The sequence below is a fragment of the Petaurus breviceps genome, unplaced genomic scaffold (genome assembly GCF_028583685.1).
Source record: "Petaurus breviceps papuanus isolate PSGF00001 unplaced genomic scaffold, PetGlider_PUasm1.0 90895, whole genome shotgun sequence".
In the NCBI taxonomy this organism is placed as follows: domain Eukaryota; kingdom Metazoa; phylum Chordata; class Mammalia; order Diprotodontia; family Petauridae; genus Petaurus; species Petaurus breviceps.
The window spans coordinates 15,998,393-16,021,138 of NW_027187372.1; the positions used below are offsets into that span (position 1 = coordinate 15,998,393).

Here is a 22,746-nt window from a genome sequence, read left to right on the forward strand (position 1 = left end):
TATACTTTCTTCTCAGCAGTTCATGGCACATATTCAAAAATTGACCATGTTCTAGGGCATAAAAACCTCACAATTCTATGTAGTAAGGCAGAAATATTAAACGCATCATTCTCAGATCATGATGCAATAAAAATTATATGCAATAAAGGGCCAGGGAAAGACAGACTAAAAACTAACTGGAAATTAAACAATTTGATCCTAAGGAATGAGTGGGTCAAACAAGAAATTATAGAAACAATCAGTAATTTCATTCAAGAGAATGATAATAATGAGACAACATACCAAAATCTGTGGGATGCATTAAAGGCAGTTCTTAGGGGAAGTTTTATATCCCTGAGTGCATACGTGATTAAATTAGAGAAAAGGGAGCTCAACGAATTGAGCATGCAATTAAAAAACCTAGAAAAAGAACAAATTCAAAATCCCCAATTAAATACTAAACTAGAAATATTGAAGACTAAAGGAGAGATTAATAAAATCGAAATTAAGAAAACTGTTGAACTAATAAATAAAACCAAGAGCTGGTTTTATGAAAAAACCAACAAAATTGATAGACCCTTAGTCAATATGATAAAAAAAAGAAAGAAGAAAACCAAATTATGAGTATCAAAAATGAAAAGGGTGAATCTACCTCCAATGAAGAGGAAATCAAAACAATAATTAGGAATTATTTTTCCCAATTGTATGCACATAGATTTGACAATCTTAGGGAAATGGATGAGTATTTAGAAACATACAAGTTGCCCAGATTAAGTGAAGAGGAAGTAAATTACTTAAATAATCCCATCTCAGAAAAAGAAATTGAACAAGCCATCAGTCACCTCCCTAGGAAAAAATCTACAGGGCCAGATGGATTCACTAGTGAATTCTATCAAACATTTAAAGAACAATTGATTCCAATACTCTACAAATTATTTGGGAAAATTAGTGAAGAAGGAGTCCTACCAAATTCTTTTTATGACACAAATATGGTACTGATACCTAAATCAGGAAGAGATAAAACAAGGAAGAAAATTATAGACCAATCTCCCTCATGAATATAGATGCAAAAATTCTAAATAAAATACTAGCCAAAAGACTACAGCAACTTATCTCAAGAATAATACACTTTGATCAGGTAGGATTTATTCCAGGAATGCAAGGATGGTTTAATATTAGGAAAACCATCAGTATAATTGAGCATATCAACAATAAAACTAGCAGAAACCACATGATCATCTCAATAGATGCAGAAAAGGCTTTTGACAAAATACAACATCCATTCCTATTAAAAACATTAGAAAGTATAGGAATAAATGGAGCCTTCCTTAAAATAATAGGTAGCATCTATTTAAAGCCATCAGCAAGTATTATATGCAATGGGGAGAAGCTGGAAGCATTTCCCATAAGATCAGGGGTGAAACAAGGGTGTCCACTATCGCCCGTCTTATTCAATCTGGTACTAGAAATGTTAGCAGTAGCAATTAGAGAAGAAAAAGAAATCAAAGGAATCAAGTTATGCAAAGAAGAGACCAAGCTATCACTCTTCGCAGATGATATGATGATATACTTAGAGAATCCTAGAGAATCAAGTAAAAAACTGCTTGAGACAATAAATAAATTTAGCAAAGTTGCAGGATATAAAATAAACCCACATAAATCCTCGGCATTCCTATATATTTCCAATGAAACTCAACAGCAAGAAGTAGAAAGAGAAATCCCATTTAAAGTTACTGTAGACATTATAAAATATTTGGGAATCTACCTGCCAAAACAAACCCAGGACCTGTATGATCATAACTACAAAACACTTTTCACACAAATAAAGTCAGATCCAACTAATTAGAAAAATATCAATTGCTCATGGCTGGGTCGAGCTAATATAATAAAAATGACAATTTTACCTAAATTAAATTATATATTTAGTGCCATACCAATTAATTTACCAAAAAACTACTTTATAGAGTTAGAAAAAATAGTAACAAAATTCATCTGGAAGAATAAACGATCCAGAATATCAAGGGAATTAATGAAAACAAATGCTAGGGAAGGTGGACTAGCTTTACCAGATTTCAATCTGTACTATAAAGCAGCAGTCATCAAAACTACTTGGTACTGGCTTAGGAATAGAGGAGTGGATCAATGGAATAGATTAGGCACACGAGATTCAGAAGTCAACAACTACAGTAATGTATTGTTTGATAAACCCCCAGACCCTGGTTTTTGGGATAAAAACTCACTATTTGACAAAAACTGCTGGGAAAACTGGAATATAGTATGGCAGAAACTGGACATAGACCATTATCTAACACCATATACCAAAATCAAGTCTAAATGGGTTCATGATCTAGGTATAAAGGTTGATACTGTAAGCAGTCTGCTAAAACAAGGAATAGTTTACCTATCAGACTTGTGGAGAGGGAATGACTTTATGATGAAACAGGAATTAGAGAACATTATAAAATGGATAATTTTGACTACATGAAATTGAAAAGTTTCTGTACAAATAAAGCCAATGTAACCAAGATTAGGAGGGAGGTGGGAAATTGGGAAAGAATCTTTACAACCTATGTCTCTGACAAAGGACTCATCTTTAAAATATACAGAGAACTGAGTCAAATTTATAAGAATACAAGTCATTCCCCAATTGATAAATGGTCAAAGGATATGAACAGGCAGTTTTCAGAGAAAGAAATTAAAGCTATCTATAAGCACATGAAGAAATGCTCTAATTCACTATTGATTAGAGAAATGCAAATCAAAACAACTCTGAGGTACCACATCTCACCAGTTAGATTGGCTAAAGATGACAAAACAGGAAAATGACAAATGCTGGAAAGGATGTGGGCAAACGGGAACACTAATGCATTGTTGGTGATGTGAACTGATCCAGCCTTTCTGAAAAGCAATCTGGAACTATGCCCAAAGGGCTATAAATACTTTCATACCCTTTGATCCAGTAATACCACTCCTAGGGTTATATCCCAAAGAGATCATAGAAATGGGAGAAAGACCCATATGTACAAAAATGTTTATAGCAGCTCTTTTTGTTGTGGCAAAGAATTGGAAATTAAGGGGGTGTCCATCAATTGGGGAATGGCTGAACAAGTTGTGGTATATGCATGTTATGGAATATTATTGCGCTATAAGAAACGGGGAGCAGGCGGTCTTCATATTTACCTGGAGAGGCTTAAAAGAACTGATGCTGAGTGAGAAGAGTAGAACCAGGAGGAATTTGTACACAATTACAGACACAACGTATGTGTGATGACCAACTTTGATAGACTGGACTCTTCTCAACAATGCAGGGATATAAGTCAATCCCAAAAGACGCATGATGGAGAGAAAAACGTGCATCCAGAGAAAGAACTAGAAAGAATTAATTTATATCCAGGTGGAAGCAAAATACCTGATCTTTTTCGTTCTCTAATTTGATTTTATGTCCTCTTTACCATTTTTCATTCCAGCTGGTACAATCCATCCTTATAACCTGACCATTGTATAATGTGAAAGTATTTATAGATCCTATACTTGATTATAAGATGCCATGGGGGGGGAAGGGAAGGAGGGGGACAAAATGTGAAATTCAAGGAATTGTGGAATTGAATCCTGTAAACTAAAAGGAAACAAATTAATAAATTAAAAATTGAATTAATAAAATAAAAGAATGTTTGGACTAGTTCACAGTTCTGCAAACTGTCTTGCTAGTCCCTCTAAAAATGACTGTTGCTTTTATCATTTTTGGCATTTGGAATGAGGTACCACTTTATGGCTGTTTTTAATTTTCATTTCCTTTTATTGAAAATATTTGTTGCTTCTGGTTTCTAGGATCTCGAACACCCATCATCATTATTCCAGCAGCTACCACGTCTCTAATAACTATGCTTAATGCAAAAGACCTTCTCCAGGACCTAAAGTAAGTAGTTGATAAACATATGTTTTCCAAAAGATTATCTTCAGATATAAAAGCAAAAATTCAAAGTTAGTAGTTACTTACAGTAGTATTTATTGTTGATTCTTGTGCTTCAGTCTTTTTTTTTTTTTACTAGTGCTGTGATGTACAGTAGTATTTATTGTTGATTCTTGCGCTTCAGTCTATTTTTTTTTTACTAGTGCTGTGATGTATCGCTTGGAATGATAGTTAATGAGCCTTTTATGACTGGAGACTTTTCAAACAATTAAATATGACTTGCTCCTCATTTAAGTCTTTAACATGATTGTCATAATCTGTATAATATCAGCAACATACTTAAATCAAGAATCATAAGATTAGTTTTTTTTTTAATAATAGTATATATATATTTGAATATTTGATTTTAAAACTTTGAATTCAAGATTCATTCCCTTCCTCCCTTGTCACCCACCCTTACTGGAAAGATAAGCAGTTCAGTATAGGTTGTACATGTGTGGCTAATGCAAAACAAAAACACAGTAGATGTATTGTAAAAGACTGACTATATCCCACCTCCCACTTGTTCTATTCTCTGCTTTGATCCTGTCCCTTTTCAAAAGTGGGTGCTTCCAACTTCCCCCATCCTGCCCTCCCTTTCATCATCCCCCCTCTCATCCCCTTCCCCCCCCTACTCTCCTGGAGAGTGAGATACACTATTTAGTGTGTATTTCATTCCCTCCTCAAGCCAAATTCAATGGGAATAAGGTTGACCCATTCCCTTTTGCCTTCCTATTCTTCCCCTCCATTGTAACCATTTTCCCTTGCCTCTTCTATATGAGATAGTTTACCCCATTCTGTCTCTCCCCATCTCCTCTCATTATATTCCTCTCTCACCTCTTAATTTCACCTTTTAAATATCATCCCTTCCTATTAAATTGGTCCTGTGCCCTCTATGTATACCTATAAACATATATATATATATATATATATATATATATACATTCATATGTGTATTCATGTGCCCATATACTCTCATATATATACATATATATATTTCTATTCCCTTCAACTACTGAGAAAAGTTTTATAAGTTACAATTATTGTTTTTCCATGTAGGAATGTTAATAGTTCAACTTTAATAAGTTCCTTATGATTTCTTTTCCCTGTTTACCTTCTCATGCTTCTCTTGCTTCTTGTATCTGAATGTCAAATTTTCTATTCAATTCTGGTTTTTTCAGCAAGAATGCTTGAAAGTCCTCTATTCCACTGAATGACCATATTTTCCCTTGGAACATGATACTCAGTTTTGCTGGGTAGGTGACTCTTCGTTTTAATCCCAGCTCCTTTGCCCCCCGGAATATCATATTCCAAGCCCTTCGATCCCTCATTGTAGAAGCTACTAGATCCTGTGTTATCCTGATTGTGTTTCCACAATATTCAAATTGTTTCTTCCTGGCTGCTTGTAATATTCTCTCCTTAATCTGGGAATTCTGGAACCTTGGCTATAATATTCCTAGGAGTTTTCTTTTTGGGATCTTTTTCAGCAGGTGATTGGTGGATTCTTTCAACCTCTATTTTGTCCTCTGGTTCTAAAACATCAGGACAGTTTTCCTTGAGAACTTCCTGGAGGATGATTTCTAAGTTCTTACTTTGATCATGGCTTTCAGGTAGTCCAATAATTTTTAAATTATCTCTGCTGGATGTATTTTCCAGGTCAGTGGTTTTTCCCATGAGATGTTTCACATTGCCTTCTATTCTTTCATTTGTTTGGATCTGTTTAATAGCATCTTGATTTCTCATAAAGTCATTAGCTTCCATTTGCTCCAATCTAACTCTGAAGCAATGATTCTCCTCATTGAGCTTTTGAGATTCTTTTTCCATCTGGCAAATTTGGCTTTTTAAGGCAATCTTCTCCTCATTGCTGTTTTGAGCCTCTTTTGCCATTTGAGTTAGTCTATTTTTTAAGATAGTATTTTCCTCAGTCAAGTTGTTGAGTCTCATTTCGTAATTTTCTTGCATTGTTCTCATTTCTCTTACCAGTTTTTCCTCCACTTCTCTTATCTGCTTCTTAAGGTCCTCTATGGCCTGTAATCAGCTTGTATTTTCCTTTGAAGCTTTTGGTGCAGGAGTTCTGACTTCACTGTCTTCCTACTGTTCCATGCTTTGCTCCTTTTTGTCCCCAAAATAGGAGTCTAATGTTGGAATCTTCTGTCTGCTTTGTTTCCTTTGCCTGGTCATGTCGCCCCTCAGTCACTTGACCCCTGGGCTTTTTGCCACAGTAGGACTCTGCCACCAGACAGGGGAGTTTTCGTCCCAAGTGCTGGGGTTTTCTCAGCTGCCAGAGGTATTAGATGGGTGCCCTCTCTGAGGTCTCCACATGATCTGGCAAGCTGTACACACAGACTTCCACTCTAGACTTCAATCCAGATCCAAGAAGATTAAAGCAAGAGCGATTACCCCTTGGACTGGTGCTTGGTCCCCCTACACTTTGCAGGCCATGAGCTGAAGCTGCCAGGTGGCGCTGGCTGGCTGTGCCAGCTTCTCAGCAGCTTCTTGCCCCGGGAGCAAAAGCCACGCACTCCCACTTACTGGGTCCCAGAGTCCAGACTGCACTGACCTCTCACTTTGTCCTTTGCATCTATGTGTTGATAAATCTGGAAACGGCTATAGCCACTGCTGATCTGGAGTCCCTCCGACCCTGCAACTGGTCAGGCCTGCCCTGGGGCTAAAGCCTTGGCTGGGGCTGGGCCCGGCTCCCAGAGTTCTGCGCTGGCTGATTCCTGCCAGGCTGTCCTCAGCAGGAGGTTAGCTTCTCTGTGTCATTTTGTGCGTTCTGCAGCTCCAGAATTTGTTTAGAGTCCCCTTTTTACACGGATTGGGGAAGGTGGAATCCAGAGCCATGGGGAGGTCCTGCTTCTACTCTGCCATCTTGACTCCGCCCCCCCATGAGATTAGTTTTTTTGAAATAATATATATTGTTCATTCATTTCACTGTTATTCGAATTTTCATGACTACATTTGGAATTTTCTTGGCAAAAATACTGGAGCAGTTGGCTATTAACATCTCCAGGTTATTTTATAAATGAGGAACTGAGGCAAACAGGGTTATATGCCTTGCCCAGGGTCACACAGCTAGGAATTTTTTGAGTCCAGATTTGAAATCAGGAAGATGTGTTGTCCTGACTTAAGGCCCAATACTCTATCTACTGAGCCACCTGGCTGCCCAAAATAGTATATAGTCTTTCTTAATTTTATGCAGTTTCAACATTAAGGTGCATTTTGTGTCTCTGATTGTTAGAAGGACAGGGAAACAAGTAATACAGTGAGTATGAAACAGACAAATTTAGATGTAACCAAATTTCTTTTAGCCAGTTAGTGGAAGGACCAACATTAGAAGTTAAAATTTTATACTAGATTTACTAGGTGCCTGAATTTTTTGAAGGTTTTGTGTATAAATGTTAGTGTTAAAAAAAATTTTATATATCTAGTGAAGGAGTTCTTAACCTATTTTGTATCATTCACTGCTTTGGCAGTATAAGATTCTATCTCAGAATGTTATTTTTAAATGCATAATATAAAATACAGAGGATTTCATAGGAAGCCAGTTATATCAAATATCAGTATTCAAACAGTATGTGTGTGCATTTTTTAAATAAACATTTGATCTTATGCATATAGCTAAGAAATGGTCCTGCCTGGGGGGGGTGGAGTCAAGATGGCGGAGTAGAAACAGGACCTCCACACAGTTCCAGCTCCCACCACCTCCAATCCATGTAAAAGGGGGATTCTGAACAAACTTTGGAGTTACAGAACCCACAAAATGACACAGAGAAGCCAACCTCCCTCTGAGGACAGCCCAGCAGGCCTACAGGAATTGGCCAGCGCAGCATTCTGGGAGCCAAGCTGAGCCCTACGCCAAGGTTTTAGCCCCAGGGTGGGCATGACCAACCCCCCCTGCTGGAGGGACTCCAGATCACCAGCAGCTGTGGCAGTTCAGAATTATCAATACATAGATGCTAAGGACGAAGTGAGAGGTCAGTGCAGTGTGGACTTTGGGACCCAGTCTTTGGGAGTGGGTCAGTTTTTTACCCCCCTTTCCTCCCCTCCCCCCCAGGGCGAGAAGCCGCTGAGGGCCACAGCATAGCCACCTCCACTTGGCATCTTCAGCTCATAGCCTGCAGAGTGTAGGGGGACCAATTGACCAGTCTGAGGGGTAATCACTCTTGCTTTAACCTGCTTGGATCTAGATTGCAGTCTAGGGTGGAGGTCCTGGGGTGTGTGACCAGCTTGCCAGAGAGTGTGGAGGCTTCAGATAGGGCACCCAACCAATACCTCTGGCAGCTGAGAAAACTCCAGCTCTTGGAACGAAGCTCCCCTGTCTGGTGGCAGAATCTTACTGTGGTAAAAAGCCCAAAAGTCAAGTAATTCAGTGGCAAAATGAGCAGGCAAAGGAAGCAAACCAAGCAAAGCAATCCAACATTAGACTCCTATTTTGGGGACAAAAAGGACCAAAAGCATGGTACAGGAGGAAGACAGTGAAATCAGAACTCCTGCACCAAAAGCTTTCAAGAAAAATACAATCTGGTTACAGGCCATAGAGGACCTTAAGAATCAGATAAGAGAAGTGGAGGAAAAATTGGGAAGAGAAATGAGAATGATGGAAGAAAATTACGAAATGAGAGTCAACAGCCTGACTGAGGAAAATCATACCTTAAAAAATAGACTAACTCAAATGGCAAAAGAGGCTCAAAAAGGCAATGAGAAGAATGCCTTAAAAAGCCAAATTTGCCAGATGGAAAAAGAATCTCAAAAGCTCAATGAGGAGAATCATTGCTTCAGAATTAGATTGCAGCAAATGGAAGCTAGTGACTTTATGAGAAATCAATATGCTGTTAAACTGATTCAGACAAATGAAAGAATAGAAGGCAGTGTGAAATAATCTCATGGGAAAAACCACTGACCTGGAAAATAGTCCCAGGAGAGATAATTTAAAAATTATTGGACTACCTGAAAGCCAAGATCAAAGAAAGAACCTAGAAATCATCCTCCAGGAGGTTTTTAAAGAAAACTGTCCTGATGTTTTAGAACCAGAGGGCAAAATAGAGGTTGAAAAAATCCACTGATCACCTCCTGAAAAAGATCCCCAAAAGAACACTCCTAGGAATATTATAGCCAGGTTCAGAAATTCCCAGATCAAGGAGAGAATATTACAAGAAGCCAGGAAGAAACAATTTGAATATTGTTGAAACACAATCAGGATAACACAGGATCTGGCAGCTTCTACCCTGAAGGATCGAAAGGGCTTGGAATATGATATTCTGGAGGTCAAAGGACTTGGGATTAAAACCAAGAGTCACCCAGCAACACTGAGTATCATGTTTCAGGGGAAAATATGGTCATTCAGTGGAATAGAGGACTTTCAAGCATTCTTGCTGAAAAAAAACCAGAGCTGAATAGAAAATTTGACATTCAAATACAAGAAGCAAGAGAAGCATGAGAAGGTAAACAGGGAAAAGAAATTATAAGGAACTTATCAAAGTTGAACTTTTAACATTCCTACATGGAAAAATGATCATTGTAACTGATGAAACTTTTCTTAATATGAAAATAGTCGAAGGGAATAGAAATATACATATATATGTCTACCGGAGGGTATATGGGCATATGAATACATATGTGAATGTGTGTATATATGTTTACAGGTATACATAGATAGAGGGTATAGGACCTATTTAATAGGAAGGGATGATACTGAAAAGGTGAAATTAAGAGGTGAGAGAGGAATATAATGAGAGGAGATGGGGAGAGACAGAATGGAGTAAATTGTCTCATATAGAAGAGGCAAGGGACAATAGGTACAGTGGAGGGGAAGAATAGGAAGGCATAAGGGAATGGGTCAGTTGTCATTATCATTGAATTTGGCTCAGGGAGGAAATTAAATACACACTAAATAGTGCATCTCGCCCTACAGGAGAGTGGGGGGAAGGAGATGAGAGGGGGATTGATGGAAGGGAGCACAGTCTGGGGAGGGAAGTTGGAAGCACCCACTTTTGAAAAGGGATGGGATAAAAGTAGAGAATGGAACAAGTGGGAGGTGGGATAGGAGGGAGGGAAATACAGTCTTTTACAATATATCTACTATGTTAATGTTTTGCATTAGCTACACATGTACAACTTGTACTGAATAGCTTCTCTTCCCAATAAGGGTGGGTGACAAGGGAGGAAGGGAATGAATCTGGAATTCAAAGTTTTAAAATGAAATGTTTAATATATATATATATATATACATACATATACATATACATACACACACACACATATATATATATATATACACTATTACTAATACTATTTTACATGTAATTGGGAAATAAGATATACAGGCACTGGGGCATAGAGATCCAGCATGCTCTACTGGAAAGGTCAAAGGGGGTATGGGAGAAGATATAGGAGAGAGCAGATTGGAGGAGGGGATATCCTGTGGGACTGCTGTTTTGGGGTGATGGGTAGAGGAAAAACGGGGAGAAAATTTGTAATTCAAAATCTGGCAGAAATGAATGATGTAAATCAGAAGTTAATAAAGCATTTGAAAAATGCAAAAAAAAAAGAAATGATCCTGCATGCTTAGAGGCAGGAAGATGACAGTATGAGTAGGAGTGTTGGACATAGAGTCAGAAGAACTGGGCTTAAATCTAGCCAGGGACATGTACTAACTGTGTCATCCTTGCAAGTTATATAACTTCACCCTCAGTTTCCTTATCTATGAAATGGGTGTATTAATAGTAATACCTATCTTACAGGGATATAAAGATCAAATGATATAACTTACTATGTGAATGCTAGCTGTTATTATTCCCTTATCTGAATTCCCTTCTCATATTACCTACTGCCTTCTGGATATCACTTAGATGTCATTCTTGAGTCTTCACTTTCTCTCATCCCCCATATCCAATCAGTTTTCAAGTTCTGCCATTTCCACCTTCGTAACATCCCACCTTCTGCAACCAGCAAGCTTAATGCCTTCCCTCTGAGATTACTACCAATTTATATTGCATATAGTTTGTACATAGTTGTTTGCATATGGTCTGCTCCAATTAGCCATGAGCTCCTTGAAAATGGACTGATTTTTTTTTGTCCTTTGTAGCCCCAGTGCCAAGGCACAGTACTTGGGACACAGTAGGGGCTTAATAAATGTAGCTGACATCTCCACCTGTCCAATAGACATGTCAGGCTCCATATCACCAAACAGAGCTCATATTTCCTTCCTACACTTACCTTCCATATATCTGCATTTTTTAATGGCATCATCGATTTAGTCGTATCTCCAGATTTTCAGTTTATATTGATTCTTCTCTTTCACTCAAACCCTATATTTAATCACTTGCCAAACCTTGTGGAATATATTTCCCCAACATCTATTTCATATGTTCCTTTTTTCTTCTCATGTGCCTATTCTAGCTCAGGCTGTCATTTTTACCTGAATAACTGCAAAAGCTGCCTAATTGGTTTCCTTGGTCTAGTCTTTCTTTTCTCCAATCCAGAAGTGTCAAACTCTAGAATGCCCCTAACCAGATTAAAATATAATTAGGAAATAATGAATAAAATGCATATAAATATAATTGAACAAAGATAATGTCAGTTTTGTGGTTTTCAAAATATTTTTGAAAACATTTTTGAATACATTTTCAAAATGTGAATTTTGAACACATTTTCAAAATGCAACCTTGTAGGCACTCATTTGTATTTGAGTTTGACACCACTGCATCAATACATCTTCTATAGAACTGCTAAATTGATTATTCATAAAACACAGGTCTGCCCATGTTATTTACTCTGTAAGGGAGTGGCACACACTTAATTGTAGGGCAAAATACAGATCTTTTTATTTGGTATAAGTCAGCTTGAAGTTGTTTTCAGATGTAAACTATATCTTCTAAATTTTATTCTTCTAATTTTGTGTTGATTTTGATCTTTGTTTTGACAAATTGTGTTCTTACTATATAGAGAGTTTATTTGGAAATGATTCCCACCTGTACAGAAATGAGTTTTAAGTATACCTGGTATATTAAAAGTTTTTATTTGTATTGGGAACAGTTTATCTTCACTGCCATTGTCTGTTAATAATTACTCTTAGTAAATACCTCACATTTATGTAATACTTTTCAGCTTCGAAGCATCTTGTATAAAGCAGACCTGTGAGGTAGGTGGTACAAGGATTATTTTTCCATTTCATAGATGATAATGAGTCATAGAGGTGAAGTAGCTTGTCCATCATTTAAAAACAAAAGTGAAGTAGAGCATTTGTATATTGCTTTAAAGTTTACAACATTATTTCACTGGATCCTTACATCAGTCCTATGAAGTAGGAACTATTATAGGGAATATAATCCTCATTGTACAGGACTGAACTTGCCCAGTGTCCAACTACTAGTTTGTTTCAGAGATAGGATCTGACAAAGCCTTCTTATTCAAGTATGGTTGGAAGAGATTTCCTTCCCAACTCGAAGATTCTGTGATTCTGAGAAACAGTCTTACCCTTTCTGTTAGTATGTATTCATTTTAACTTACTGTATTCAGAATCTTCCTGTTGTGTTCAGGATAGGTAGGAGCGAAGCTTTTGTGTAATCTGTAAGACTTTATCCTCTGTTATTCTGAGCCTAATTGCCGAAAAATTCATAATCCTCCTCTATGCCTACCTTTGTGTAGGAATACTATTTTGTTTTTGATGTTTATTTGTTTCTTGGCTTGCCACAGCCAAGAATTCATCACTAGAACACCTCCTTGTATGGAGTTTGGTTAGTTCTCAAAATGTTTCTGAGATACAGTCTGTCATTAAAATTATTCTAGGAGCCTTTTCCAGTTTGATAGAATTTATAATTTGAGCTCCACTGACTTAGCCATTGAGTAACCAGTCACTTCATTACCACATCGAGGCAACAAAGAAGGATTTAATAGTTTTAAGGATTTGTAGCAGACTAATTAAACATTTCATCCTTGAAAATAGCTACAGCTGCATTACCTATTAGAGACCCTCTTTGATTCAAATAAATGATGAAATATTTTGTTTCCATAATCCCATAGAAAGGAGTTATTCTGTGCTATACCTGTTTGCCACATATTTAACCAACCTTCATACCCTAGTTTCCTAAAGAACCAGTACGTTTCAGTTCTAGTATATTTATTTTAAATATGATTTGAGTCTAGTTTGTGACTTTTAGAAATTAGAAATAGAGGAAGAAGTTTAAATTTGGCAGTAACTGGAATTATTGTGCAGGTTGTTTTTTAAATCAGCCTAATTCTTAATGTACTTTAACTCTTTCTGATTTAATCTTTATGCATCATATATAATGTCATTTTAATGGAAAACTAATAACATCTTTAGTTTTAGAGCTTTGCTTTCTGATTTGAGACAATTAAAATGATTATGTTTACAAACAACAGAAGTGAGAATTGGTTTTCCTGATGGATTGCTATAATGTAATAATGCAATGCTCTAGGGATAAATATACATTGTATAAATGTAAATTACTTATGCAACATTCCAAAGTTATTATTTTCCTTAGAAGTTATTTTCCTTTTTGTGTTTTGATATAAATCTTTTAAAGAAGTAGTTCAGGTTGACAAGAATCTATAGGGGGAAGATTGTAGTCTCTTTAAGAAAGTAGTTTATAGCAATGACTAGGGTGTTTTAAGAGGGGATTACTTTGTTTTATAATGCATGTTTTTGTTTTTACTTTGCAGTCCATCTAAAATTTATTTCCACATCTCATATTTTAATAATTGATAATCATTTATAATATTCATTTATAAACTTAATTTTGTCAGTTCTGAGCCAGATATTTTTAAAATTCTGACTTTTTAAAGAAATGACAAAAAAATACTCAACTTTATGCAGAACCCAAATTGAATCTATGCCAACATGAACTATGGGCTGCAGCTGGTACTATAATTGTGTTGAGGGGGGTTTTCAATTATGCATTAATTATGTAGCAAGGCCTCCAGCTGACTTACACTACAGGGAAGCTGTCAGTTGCAGTGAGGTATTAAACATTAGAATACTTAAACTTAAAAGTAAAATTAAGAATGTTTTACCTTAGGATTGTGGCTTTTTGGTTGTTTGGCTTTGCCTTGTTCAAACTTAATGGTAAATATTTTATCATTGTTATCTATGTGAATTTTTAAATTAAAACATACCAACTTTTAAATGTTTAAATGCCAATTATTACATTGAAATTTTAGTGTTCTTGACAATAACAATAGCTGGCATTTTATATAGGACTTTAAGGTTTCCAAATATTTTCCAACTTTATCTCATCTGAACCTCCCAGCCTACCATATGAGAAATAGGGTGTTACAAGTGCAGGTCTTAGTATCCCTTATTTACAGTTGAGACTCATAGAAGTTATTACATGACTCATCTGTGGTCACACAGGAAATGTCAGAGACAGGATTGTTCTCAGATCTTCCTGATTCCCAAGTCCAACAGTTTATCTACTATGCCCCACTGCCAGAATAAATTAAAGTGGAAATTCAAGTAATTAATTTTTTAGGTTGTCCATAAATTTGTTGTGTAGCCTATGTTTATCTACTTTGATTTTTGTAGAACGGAGGTAAGTACTCATGACTAGTGAAGGTTAGATAACTTTAGATTTATTGAGATTGTGGCAAAATACATGGAATCAAAATTATTTTTGTTAAGGCTTTTTTTAATAAGGTAGGACAAAACAAAATTGACTTAACTTTTACCTTTATTTCTGAGAGGAGTGATCCACCTGTTTTATTTGATTTTTGCATCAGATATATCTAGCCACAGCTAGAGCTTCATAACATGTTGCTTCCAAAATTGCAGTTGTAGAAATAGCAAAACTGTCCTACCCTTTGTTAAGAGTTTATTTGGCTTTGATATTGCATGAGTGAAACAGCTGCATGTAATGTTGATTTTAATTTCCTTACTATAGTCATCAGTTAACTCACAAAATATCTTGAGGTTTATGGGTTAGATTTTTTCCTTAAGGATTATGCCTTAAACCCAGATCTTTCTGGATCTCGTTAATTGGCCAACAATAGGTTCCAGGCCAAGTCCCTTTTGGTCCTTGTTTGAGCCCCAATCATCGCAGAGTGACTATAAATAGCAAAAACCCCAAGGGTCTTCCCCTCCCAAATTGATTTTTTTTTTTTTAACTAGGAAAAAAGGGCCATTTTCTGTTTCATTTCTTACCTAGCCTTAATCACTGAATGGGTGATGCCTCAGTCAAACTGAGACCTGTTAAAAATGACCTCAGTTTAAAAAGGCCAAGGTCTCCCACTATATCCAAGGCCATCTCCACTTGTCCTGACTTAATATCTTGCCACTGGATCCAGATAGCTCTGGAGGAGAAATTGAGGCTGGTGACTTTGCACATTCCTCCCTTACTTAAATCCAATTCACTTATGGTTATGCCATCACCTCTCTGATGTCTTGATGATGTCATGGTTCTCTTGGAGAACAAAGGACAAGCTACAAGTTAGTGTTTATTAAGTACCAGGCACTGTGCTTAGCCCTGAGGATACAAATAAAGGTAAAATAACCACTTCCTCCTCTCTAGGAACTCAGAGTTTTAATGAGGGAGACAACATGCATACAATTATGTACAAACACATTATGTTAAACATAATAAATTGAGGGTAATCTGAGGAGAGAAGGCACTAAGATATGAAGAACTGGTAATAGCTTCTTGAAAATGTAGGTTTTAGCTTATATTTGAGGGAAACTAGGAGACAGAGGTTGAGGAGGTAGAGAGTCCGTTTTGTTAGACAGCCAGTGAAAATTCTCATTGTCAGGAGATGGAGTGTTGTGTGTGAGGAATAAACAGCAGCAAAGATTCAGCTATCATTGGATTGCAGAGTATATGAAGTGGAGTAATAGTAAGAAAACTGTAAAAGGTAAGAACAGACCAGGTTATGAAGGACTTTTGAAGTCAAAAAGATTTCATATTTGGTCCTTAAGGTGCTGAAGTTTATTGAACTTATTTTATGAATTTGACAGTTGAGTAGAAGATAGATTGGAGTGGGGAAAGACTTGAGGCAAGGAGACCAAACAGCAGGCTTTATATTGCATTAGTTCAGGCATGAGGTGATGAAGACCTGCACTGGGGTTGGTGGCAATGTCAGAGGAGAGAAGGTTGTGTATTCCAAGAGTTATTGCTAAGGTAGCAGTGGTAGGAACTGATTCGATATGGAAGATGAAAAACAGTAAGGAGTTGAGGATGGCACCTTAAGTTGCAAGTCTGTGTGACTGGGAGGAATGTGTTTCTCTTGACAATAATAGGGAAGTCTGCAAGGAAGGGGAAAGTTTGGAGAAGAAAGATAATGAGTTCAGACACGTCGAGTTTAAAATGTCTACAGGGATTCGATTTCAAAATGTCCAATATTGGATGGCAGGCCTTGACAGGCCATTTGTCAGGAGAGAAAATACAATTGAACAATTAGATCTGAGACTCATCTGCATAGAGATGACAGTTGTTACTTTGGGAGCTGATGAGACCACCAAGTGAAATAAAGAGAGAAAAGAAGGTGGTCCAGGAGCCTAACTACCATGGTTAGTTAGCAGATATGACTTGAATGGTGGTCCAACAAAGAAGACAGAAGGAACAGTCCATCGGGTAGGAAGAAAAACAGGAGAGGGCAGTGTCCTAAAACAAACAATAGAGAAGAGAATATAGAAGAGAAAAGGGTGATTGAAAAGCTATAGAGAGGTCCAGAAAGATGAAGATTAATAAAAGTGATATCTATTTACTTATCCCCTTGCCTTCTTGTTCCTTCTTGTGCATTCACAGGTGTGTGTGGATGTGTGGGTAGTAGAGTTGACTGTTACATTGAGACAATAATTTTAAATTACCACTGCCAACAAAAGAAGCTATTATTTGACAGAAGTGTTATTTAAGAATAAAGAAACTAGAAAGTGTGAATATTCAAGGACTCAAAAAGTTTTGTCTTCGTATGAATGTTTTTTAGCTCTGTTCATGGAATAGTATTTTATGCTACTGATTGGTGTTTAGACTTTTGTCTCAGAGACTTCTATTGAATTATTTATCAGTTTGAAGTGTTAATAATTATGAAATTTAAAGGTCAGAGGTAATCTCAATATTTTTTCTAAAATTTTGTACTTAGAATATTTCCTGTCCCAGCAACTAAGCAGATACATTAATATGTAATTTTATTTTGTATTGTCATGCGTCTTATTGAGGGCCCTATTTTGCTATCTTATACAGTGCCTGACACAGCACTTTATAAATAATAGATGCTTAAATATTTGTTAAATCACAATAGCTTTAATATAAACTAATGACATTTCATAAAATGTGTGGATTTGGGGGTTTGGGATTTTGGGGATTTTTGTTGCTTTTTGTGCTAAGTATAATGCTTAGAGAAATTATATATATTTATAAACATGCATAAATGAAGCACATGAACAAAATGATCATTGATCCAGAGTAAAATAACAAGATACCCAAGTGCCCAAGAAATTAAAGAAGTTTGAGATAGATTGAGATAGATATATAGTATATAAATTCTTTGCTTTTCAAACATGTTTTATTTATCTTCTGTGTAGAACAAGTGTGATGTACTTAAGAAAGAGAGAACAGATACTTAGTGACTCATCATCATCATTTTTTAAGCATTTTTCTGTTCATAGCATTAACATTAACAGTTTACATGATGGTGAGCCCTTTGTTCAGAGATGAGAGCAAGCATAAGGACAGTTCTCCTTTGGTATAACCCCTAGACTTAATATGTGCTTCCTTTTCACTCTTCTTTGGGTGTCTCACTTTTGTCGTGGTTTGTGTGCCATTGTCAGTTAAGTTTGATAGTGAGTAATAAAGCATAAATATCTACATGGTAGTAGTAATAGTAAGCACTTGGAGAATGTTGAAGTATTAGAGTTGCCAGTTCAAGCATAAAAGATAGGATAATGTAAATTAGGAGAATGGAATTAAGTATTATCTATTAGAATAAAATAGTAACAGTTTCTAGTATTATATAACTTCAGAATGATAAGTTCTGTTTTAAGACATAAAGGATGTGTTACTAAGCATTACCGATCTTTGTATATATAACATCTAGAATTTTTCCATGTTGAACTTTAATATTCAGATTTGGATATTGGTGTTTGAAAATTGATATTACTTAAAAGTTTGTCATAAGACTGTGGGAATTAAAATATAGTGTTCAAGAATGGCTTGGATTTAGAATGGCCTTTGACGTTCATTCTAACTTATGATAGTTTTTGATATTAATCTCTTTTCTGATTTCTGTTTTCTGGAAGATTTGTGCCATCAGATGAGAAGAAAAAGCAAGGCTGCCAACGAGAAAATGAAACACTCATTCAGAGACGAAAAGATCAGATGCAGCCTGGGGGCACTGCTATAAGTGTAACAGTCCCCTATCGAGTAGTAGATCAGCCCCTCAAACTTATGCCTCAAGACTGGTAAGATGGTTTTACAGCTTAAAATATTTCATTAACTTTTTTAGTTAAATTTGTTTTTCAATTTCTAAGCTTTCAAGTTTCATCATCATAGTTTCTAAATATAACCAAATCTTTTTGGTCTCAGAAATCTAAAACTGTCCTAACAACTTAGAAAAAGACTAGTTTGTTTTTCATTATAACAGTATATGCATATTTATTTAAATTTGAAAAAGTCTATATTAACTTTTAATTATAGGACACTTTTCTTGTGAAAACCTGATCAATATAATGTGTTTGTGTATGCATATGTAACACACTATACTCATTCTTCATTTTTAATATACTTAAAATTATTTTCTTCTCCAGCATTTGGATATTTCCACCTGGTCATCAACCTGTTTTGCCAAAGCAGAATTAAATGATAATTTACTTAAATTATTTCAGAGATTTTAAAAACTTGATGACCTTTAATACTGCTATATAGTATAAGGATATAAGTTCTTATAGTTCTAAACAAAAGTTTAAAAATATGTTCTTTCAGGGGGCTACTAAGTGGCACAGTGAGTACAGTGCAGGCCCTGGAGTCAGGAGGACCTGAGTTCAAATTTGGCCTCAGACACTTAACACACCAAACAAATAAACAAAAAAAACACTAGCTGTGTGATCTTGGGCAAGTCACTTAACCCCAACTGCCCTCCCCCCCAAAAATGTTCTTTCATAACATTAAGGCTACATTTGAAGAAATAGAATTTTTTTTTTTTCTTTTTAAGCAATTGGGGTTAAGTAACTTGCTCAAGGTTACACGGCCAGTTATTTCTGGGTGTGGTGCTGAGTGTCTGAGCCCAGGATTCGATCTCTAGGTCGTCCCAACACTGGAGCCGGTGCTCTTACTCGCTGAGCCACCTGGCCACTCCTAAGCAATTGGGGTTAAGTAACTTGCTCAAGGTTACACGGCCAGGTGTTTCTGGGTGGGTGCTAAATGTCTGAGCCCGGGATTCGATCTCCAGGTCTTCTCAACACTGGAGCCGGTGCTCTTACTCGCTGTGCTACCTGGCCACCCCAGAAATAGAAATTTTAATAATGTTAAGTATTTATAAAAACACAGTTACATTTTGTGGTACAATTGAAAGAATGCTGACTCAGCTATCATAGGAACCAGGCTTAAATATTGATCTTGCACTTAATACTGGTATGACCTTTGGCAAGTCATTTAATTTCCTTGGGCCTCAGTTTTCTTTTGTGTAGAAGGAGTATTTAGGACTTCTTGACTTCAGCTCAAGATCTGTGATCCCACTGTGAAGTAGGCAGTATGTTAGCATAGTTTCTTTTTAACATAACTATTGACTATTATACTAGCAGGATAATTCTTCCAACAATAGAATGAAAGTGAAGGTTACAACTGAATTCACTGCTTTTTAAAAATAAACATTAGCTCACATTTGTTTAGCATCGTAAGACTAAGAAAGTATTCCTTTTCAATATTTTCAGTATCTATTTTACCATAATATAAAATTTCATTTTTTTTGAATCAACATTATTTTTTAAGATTTAAAAATAATTTATTAAATCAGTTAATTCTGGTAACAAAAGAAGTTTGTCTTAGAGTGAAATTTAAGATCATTTTGTAGTTAGCAAAGGAACAGGCATAAAAGACCAGAAGGATCATACATAAAAATAGCTTTATGTGTATTTGTGCTGAAAAGACATATAACTGCAAAAAACAGATGCACTGGTGGTATAGCAGTCATTAATGTGCTATAACAGTGACATTATAAAGAGAAATTATGCTAATGTGCTCTGTTTGCCTCACAGTAGTGTTGACAGGAGACTCTGTCACATGAATAATTATGAGACTGGTTCCTTAGGGATTTACAGTAACTAAAACTCAAGGTCTTTAATAAGAGTGTCTTTTCCTTTTTTTCTTTTCATAGGGATCGTGTTGTGGCAGTTTTTGTACAGGGCCCTGCATGGCAGTTCAAAGGTTGGCCATGGCTATTACCTGATGGATCACCAGTTGATATATTTGCTAAAAGTGAGTTTCTCAATTTTTAAAATATTGTTTTCCCCTTACAATATTTGTGAATCACTTTTTTTCCCCTAGAAATTTAGTAGAAAAAAGAGTAGTTGCATTTTTCGTAGTCATTGTCAAATACATGTTCTCTCCTTGAGGGCTAGAACTGTCCTGCTTTTGATTTGTATCTCTAGCCACCAGCATAATTCCTGTTATGGAGCAGGCATTGAATACATGATTTAATTGAAATCTTCATGTACAATCAGTATAAGGCCTTGGTATTTGATGTTGGTAGTCATCTGTTCTAGGTTTTATATACACACACTTAGAAAACTCATGTCAGTACTCATAGAGTTTGTCGTTGAGATAACTCAGTTCATTCCCATATTGGTAATTTGTACAACTTTACATGTAACTTTTACAGATGGAAATTTTTAAACTGAGAAGATCAAATTTTTCTTGGCCATAATACCAATCTGGGATTAGTAATAGTCTGTTGTGACTATAAGATTTATTTTTAAATTAAATTAGTTTAAAGTGCTTTAATTTTGAAATGTGAAAAATTGATTTGCAGATTTTTATATGCTTATATTCTTCATGTGCATATAGAAATCTGTTTAATGCAGCCTTAATTTGAATACTAATTTTTCATTGTGTACTTTGCCTAGATTGGATTTGCCCACACTCACATAAACTAGTAAATGTCTGAGATTAGATTTGAACTCAGGTCTTCCTGACTTCAGGCCCAGCACTCTATCTACACACCACCTAGTTTAGCTGCCTCATTATTAATGAAGGCTTCAGCAAATGTACCTTTATCAATCAACATAAAGTCATTAAGTGCCTGCTTTATTGTCAGTATTGTTATTATCATCTTCATCATTATTGAGGGTTAACATTGTGTAGCAGAGGGCCAGTCTTGGAGTCAGAAGGATGTGGACTCATATGTGCTCTGTGACTATGGGCAAGTGACAGGATTTCAGTATTCCTGGCTATTCTGACAAGATAAGTTACAGTTGACTTGCTGGTCTACATTGGTAGAAGTTTTATTATATTACTATTTCCATTTCTCCAATGAAGCTACAAGTCTAAACCAGTAGAATAAACTATCATTATGGGATGCTTAATGCTGTATGTTTTCAACATCAGAATGAAGAGAACTATCAGAGATGATGGTAGGGCTATTCTTGAACTCTCTTTTACATTAGTATTAGAAGACTTTCAGTTTCCATGCAATTTGTTATTCTCACATAATTTTCTAAATAATTTAACCCTGGAAAATCTACTCTTATGAGTAGAGAATTTACTTATGGTATGATCCACATTTATCATTTTCAGTTAGAAAATGCTTATTTCACCAGTTGATTAATTATGACTCCCAAGAATAAAAAAAGCTATATATTTTTTTTCCCTAAAAAGAGTAACCTCCACTTCTTCTAAACCATAACTATACTGTTCACGTAGAAAAATTATTGAATTTATTTTGTTATCCTTCTGGTTCATTCTCATATTACATAAATGAATTCGTATGTTTTTATCTCATGTAAAATAATGTCATAATTTTTCTTTCAATCTAATCTTCTATTTTCTTTGTATGTAGTTAAAGCTTTTCATCTAAAATATGATGAAGTACGTCTAGATCCAAATGTACAGAAATGGGATGTAACAGTATTAGAATTAAGCTATCACAAACGTCATTTGGACAGACCAGTGTTTTTACGTTTTTGGGAAACATTGGACAGGTAAGTCTAAATAGTAAAATATAAACACTATTACTCTTGAGTTATCAAACTTGTTTTTCCATATAGATTGTAAATTTGAAAGTTAGCATCACATCCTCAAAACTTATTGTATTGTCACTTTTTTCCTCCTCTTTTATCTCAAAGTATCAAATATCTGTACTAACTAGCTAACATTAACCCCTCTAGGGGTGGCTAGGTGGCACAGTGAATAGAGCACCGGCGCTGGAGTCAGGAGGACCTGAGTTCAAATCTGGCCTCAGGTACTTAACACAAAAAGCTAGCGTCTGACCTTGGGAAAGTCACTTAACCCCAATCGCCTTACCTTCCCCCTCCAAAAAGCAAAAAAAAAAAAAAAGTTAACCCCTCTACCTGTTACTTGATCATACTGATCCCTTAATCCCATTCCCTCCATCCTTCTATATGAAAGCTCTGTAACAATCCTCCATTCTCTCCTTTAATCTTTCCCTATAATAGTAATAAAAGTTAGCATTTATATAGTGTTTGCTATGTGCTAGACACTGTGCTAAGAACTTTTCTCTCATTAGATCCTCACAACCATCCTGCAAAGTAGATACTATTATTATCCCCATTTTACACGTGAGGAAATTGAGGTAGATAGTGGTTAAGTGACTTGCCCAGGGTCACACAGCTAGGAAGAGTCTGAGGCCAGATTTAA

The 22,746-nt window shown here is 35.9% G+C and overlaps 1 protein-coding gene across 1 annotated transcript in view; it reads left to right on the forward strand.

Annotated features, from left to right (window-relative positions):
• Positions 1-22,746, forward strand: part of CDC73 (cell division cycle 73) — a 162,276-nt gene that overhangs the window by 134,943 nt on the left and 4,587 nt on the right. The window contains exons 13-16 of the mRNA XM_069074465.1: positions 3,808-3,895; positions 18,177-18,338; positions 20,249-20,349; positions 21,929-22,070. Of these exons, the coding sequence (XP_068930566.1) occupies positions 3,808-3,895; positions 18,177-18,338; positions 20,249-20,349; positions 21,929-22,070 (493 nt within the window). The remainder of the gene's footprint in view (positions 1-3,807; positions 3,896-18,176; positions 18,339-20,248; positions 20,350-21,928; positions 22,071-22,746) is intronic.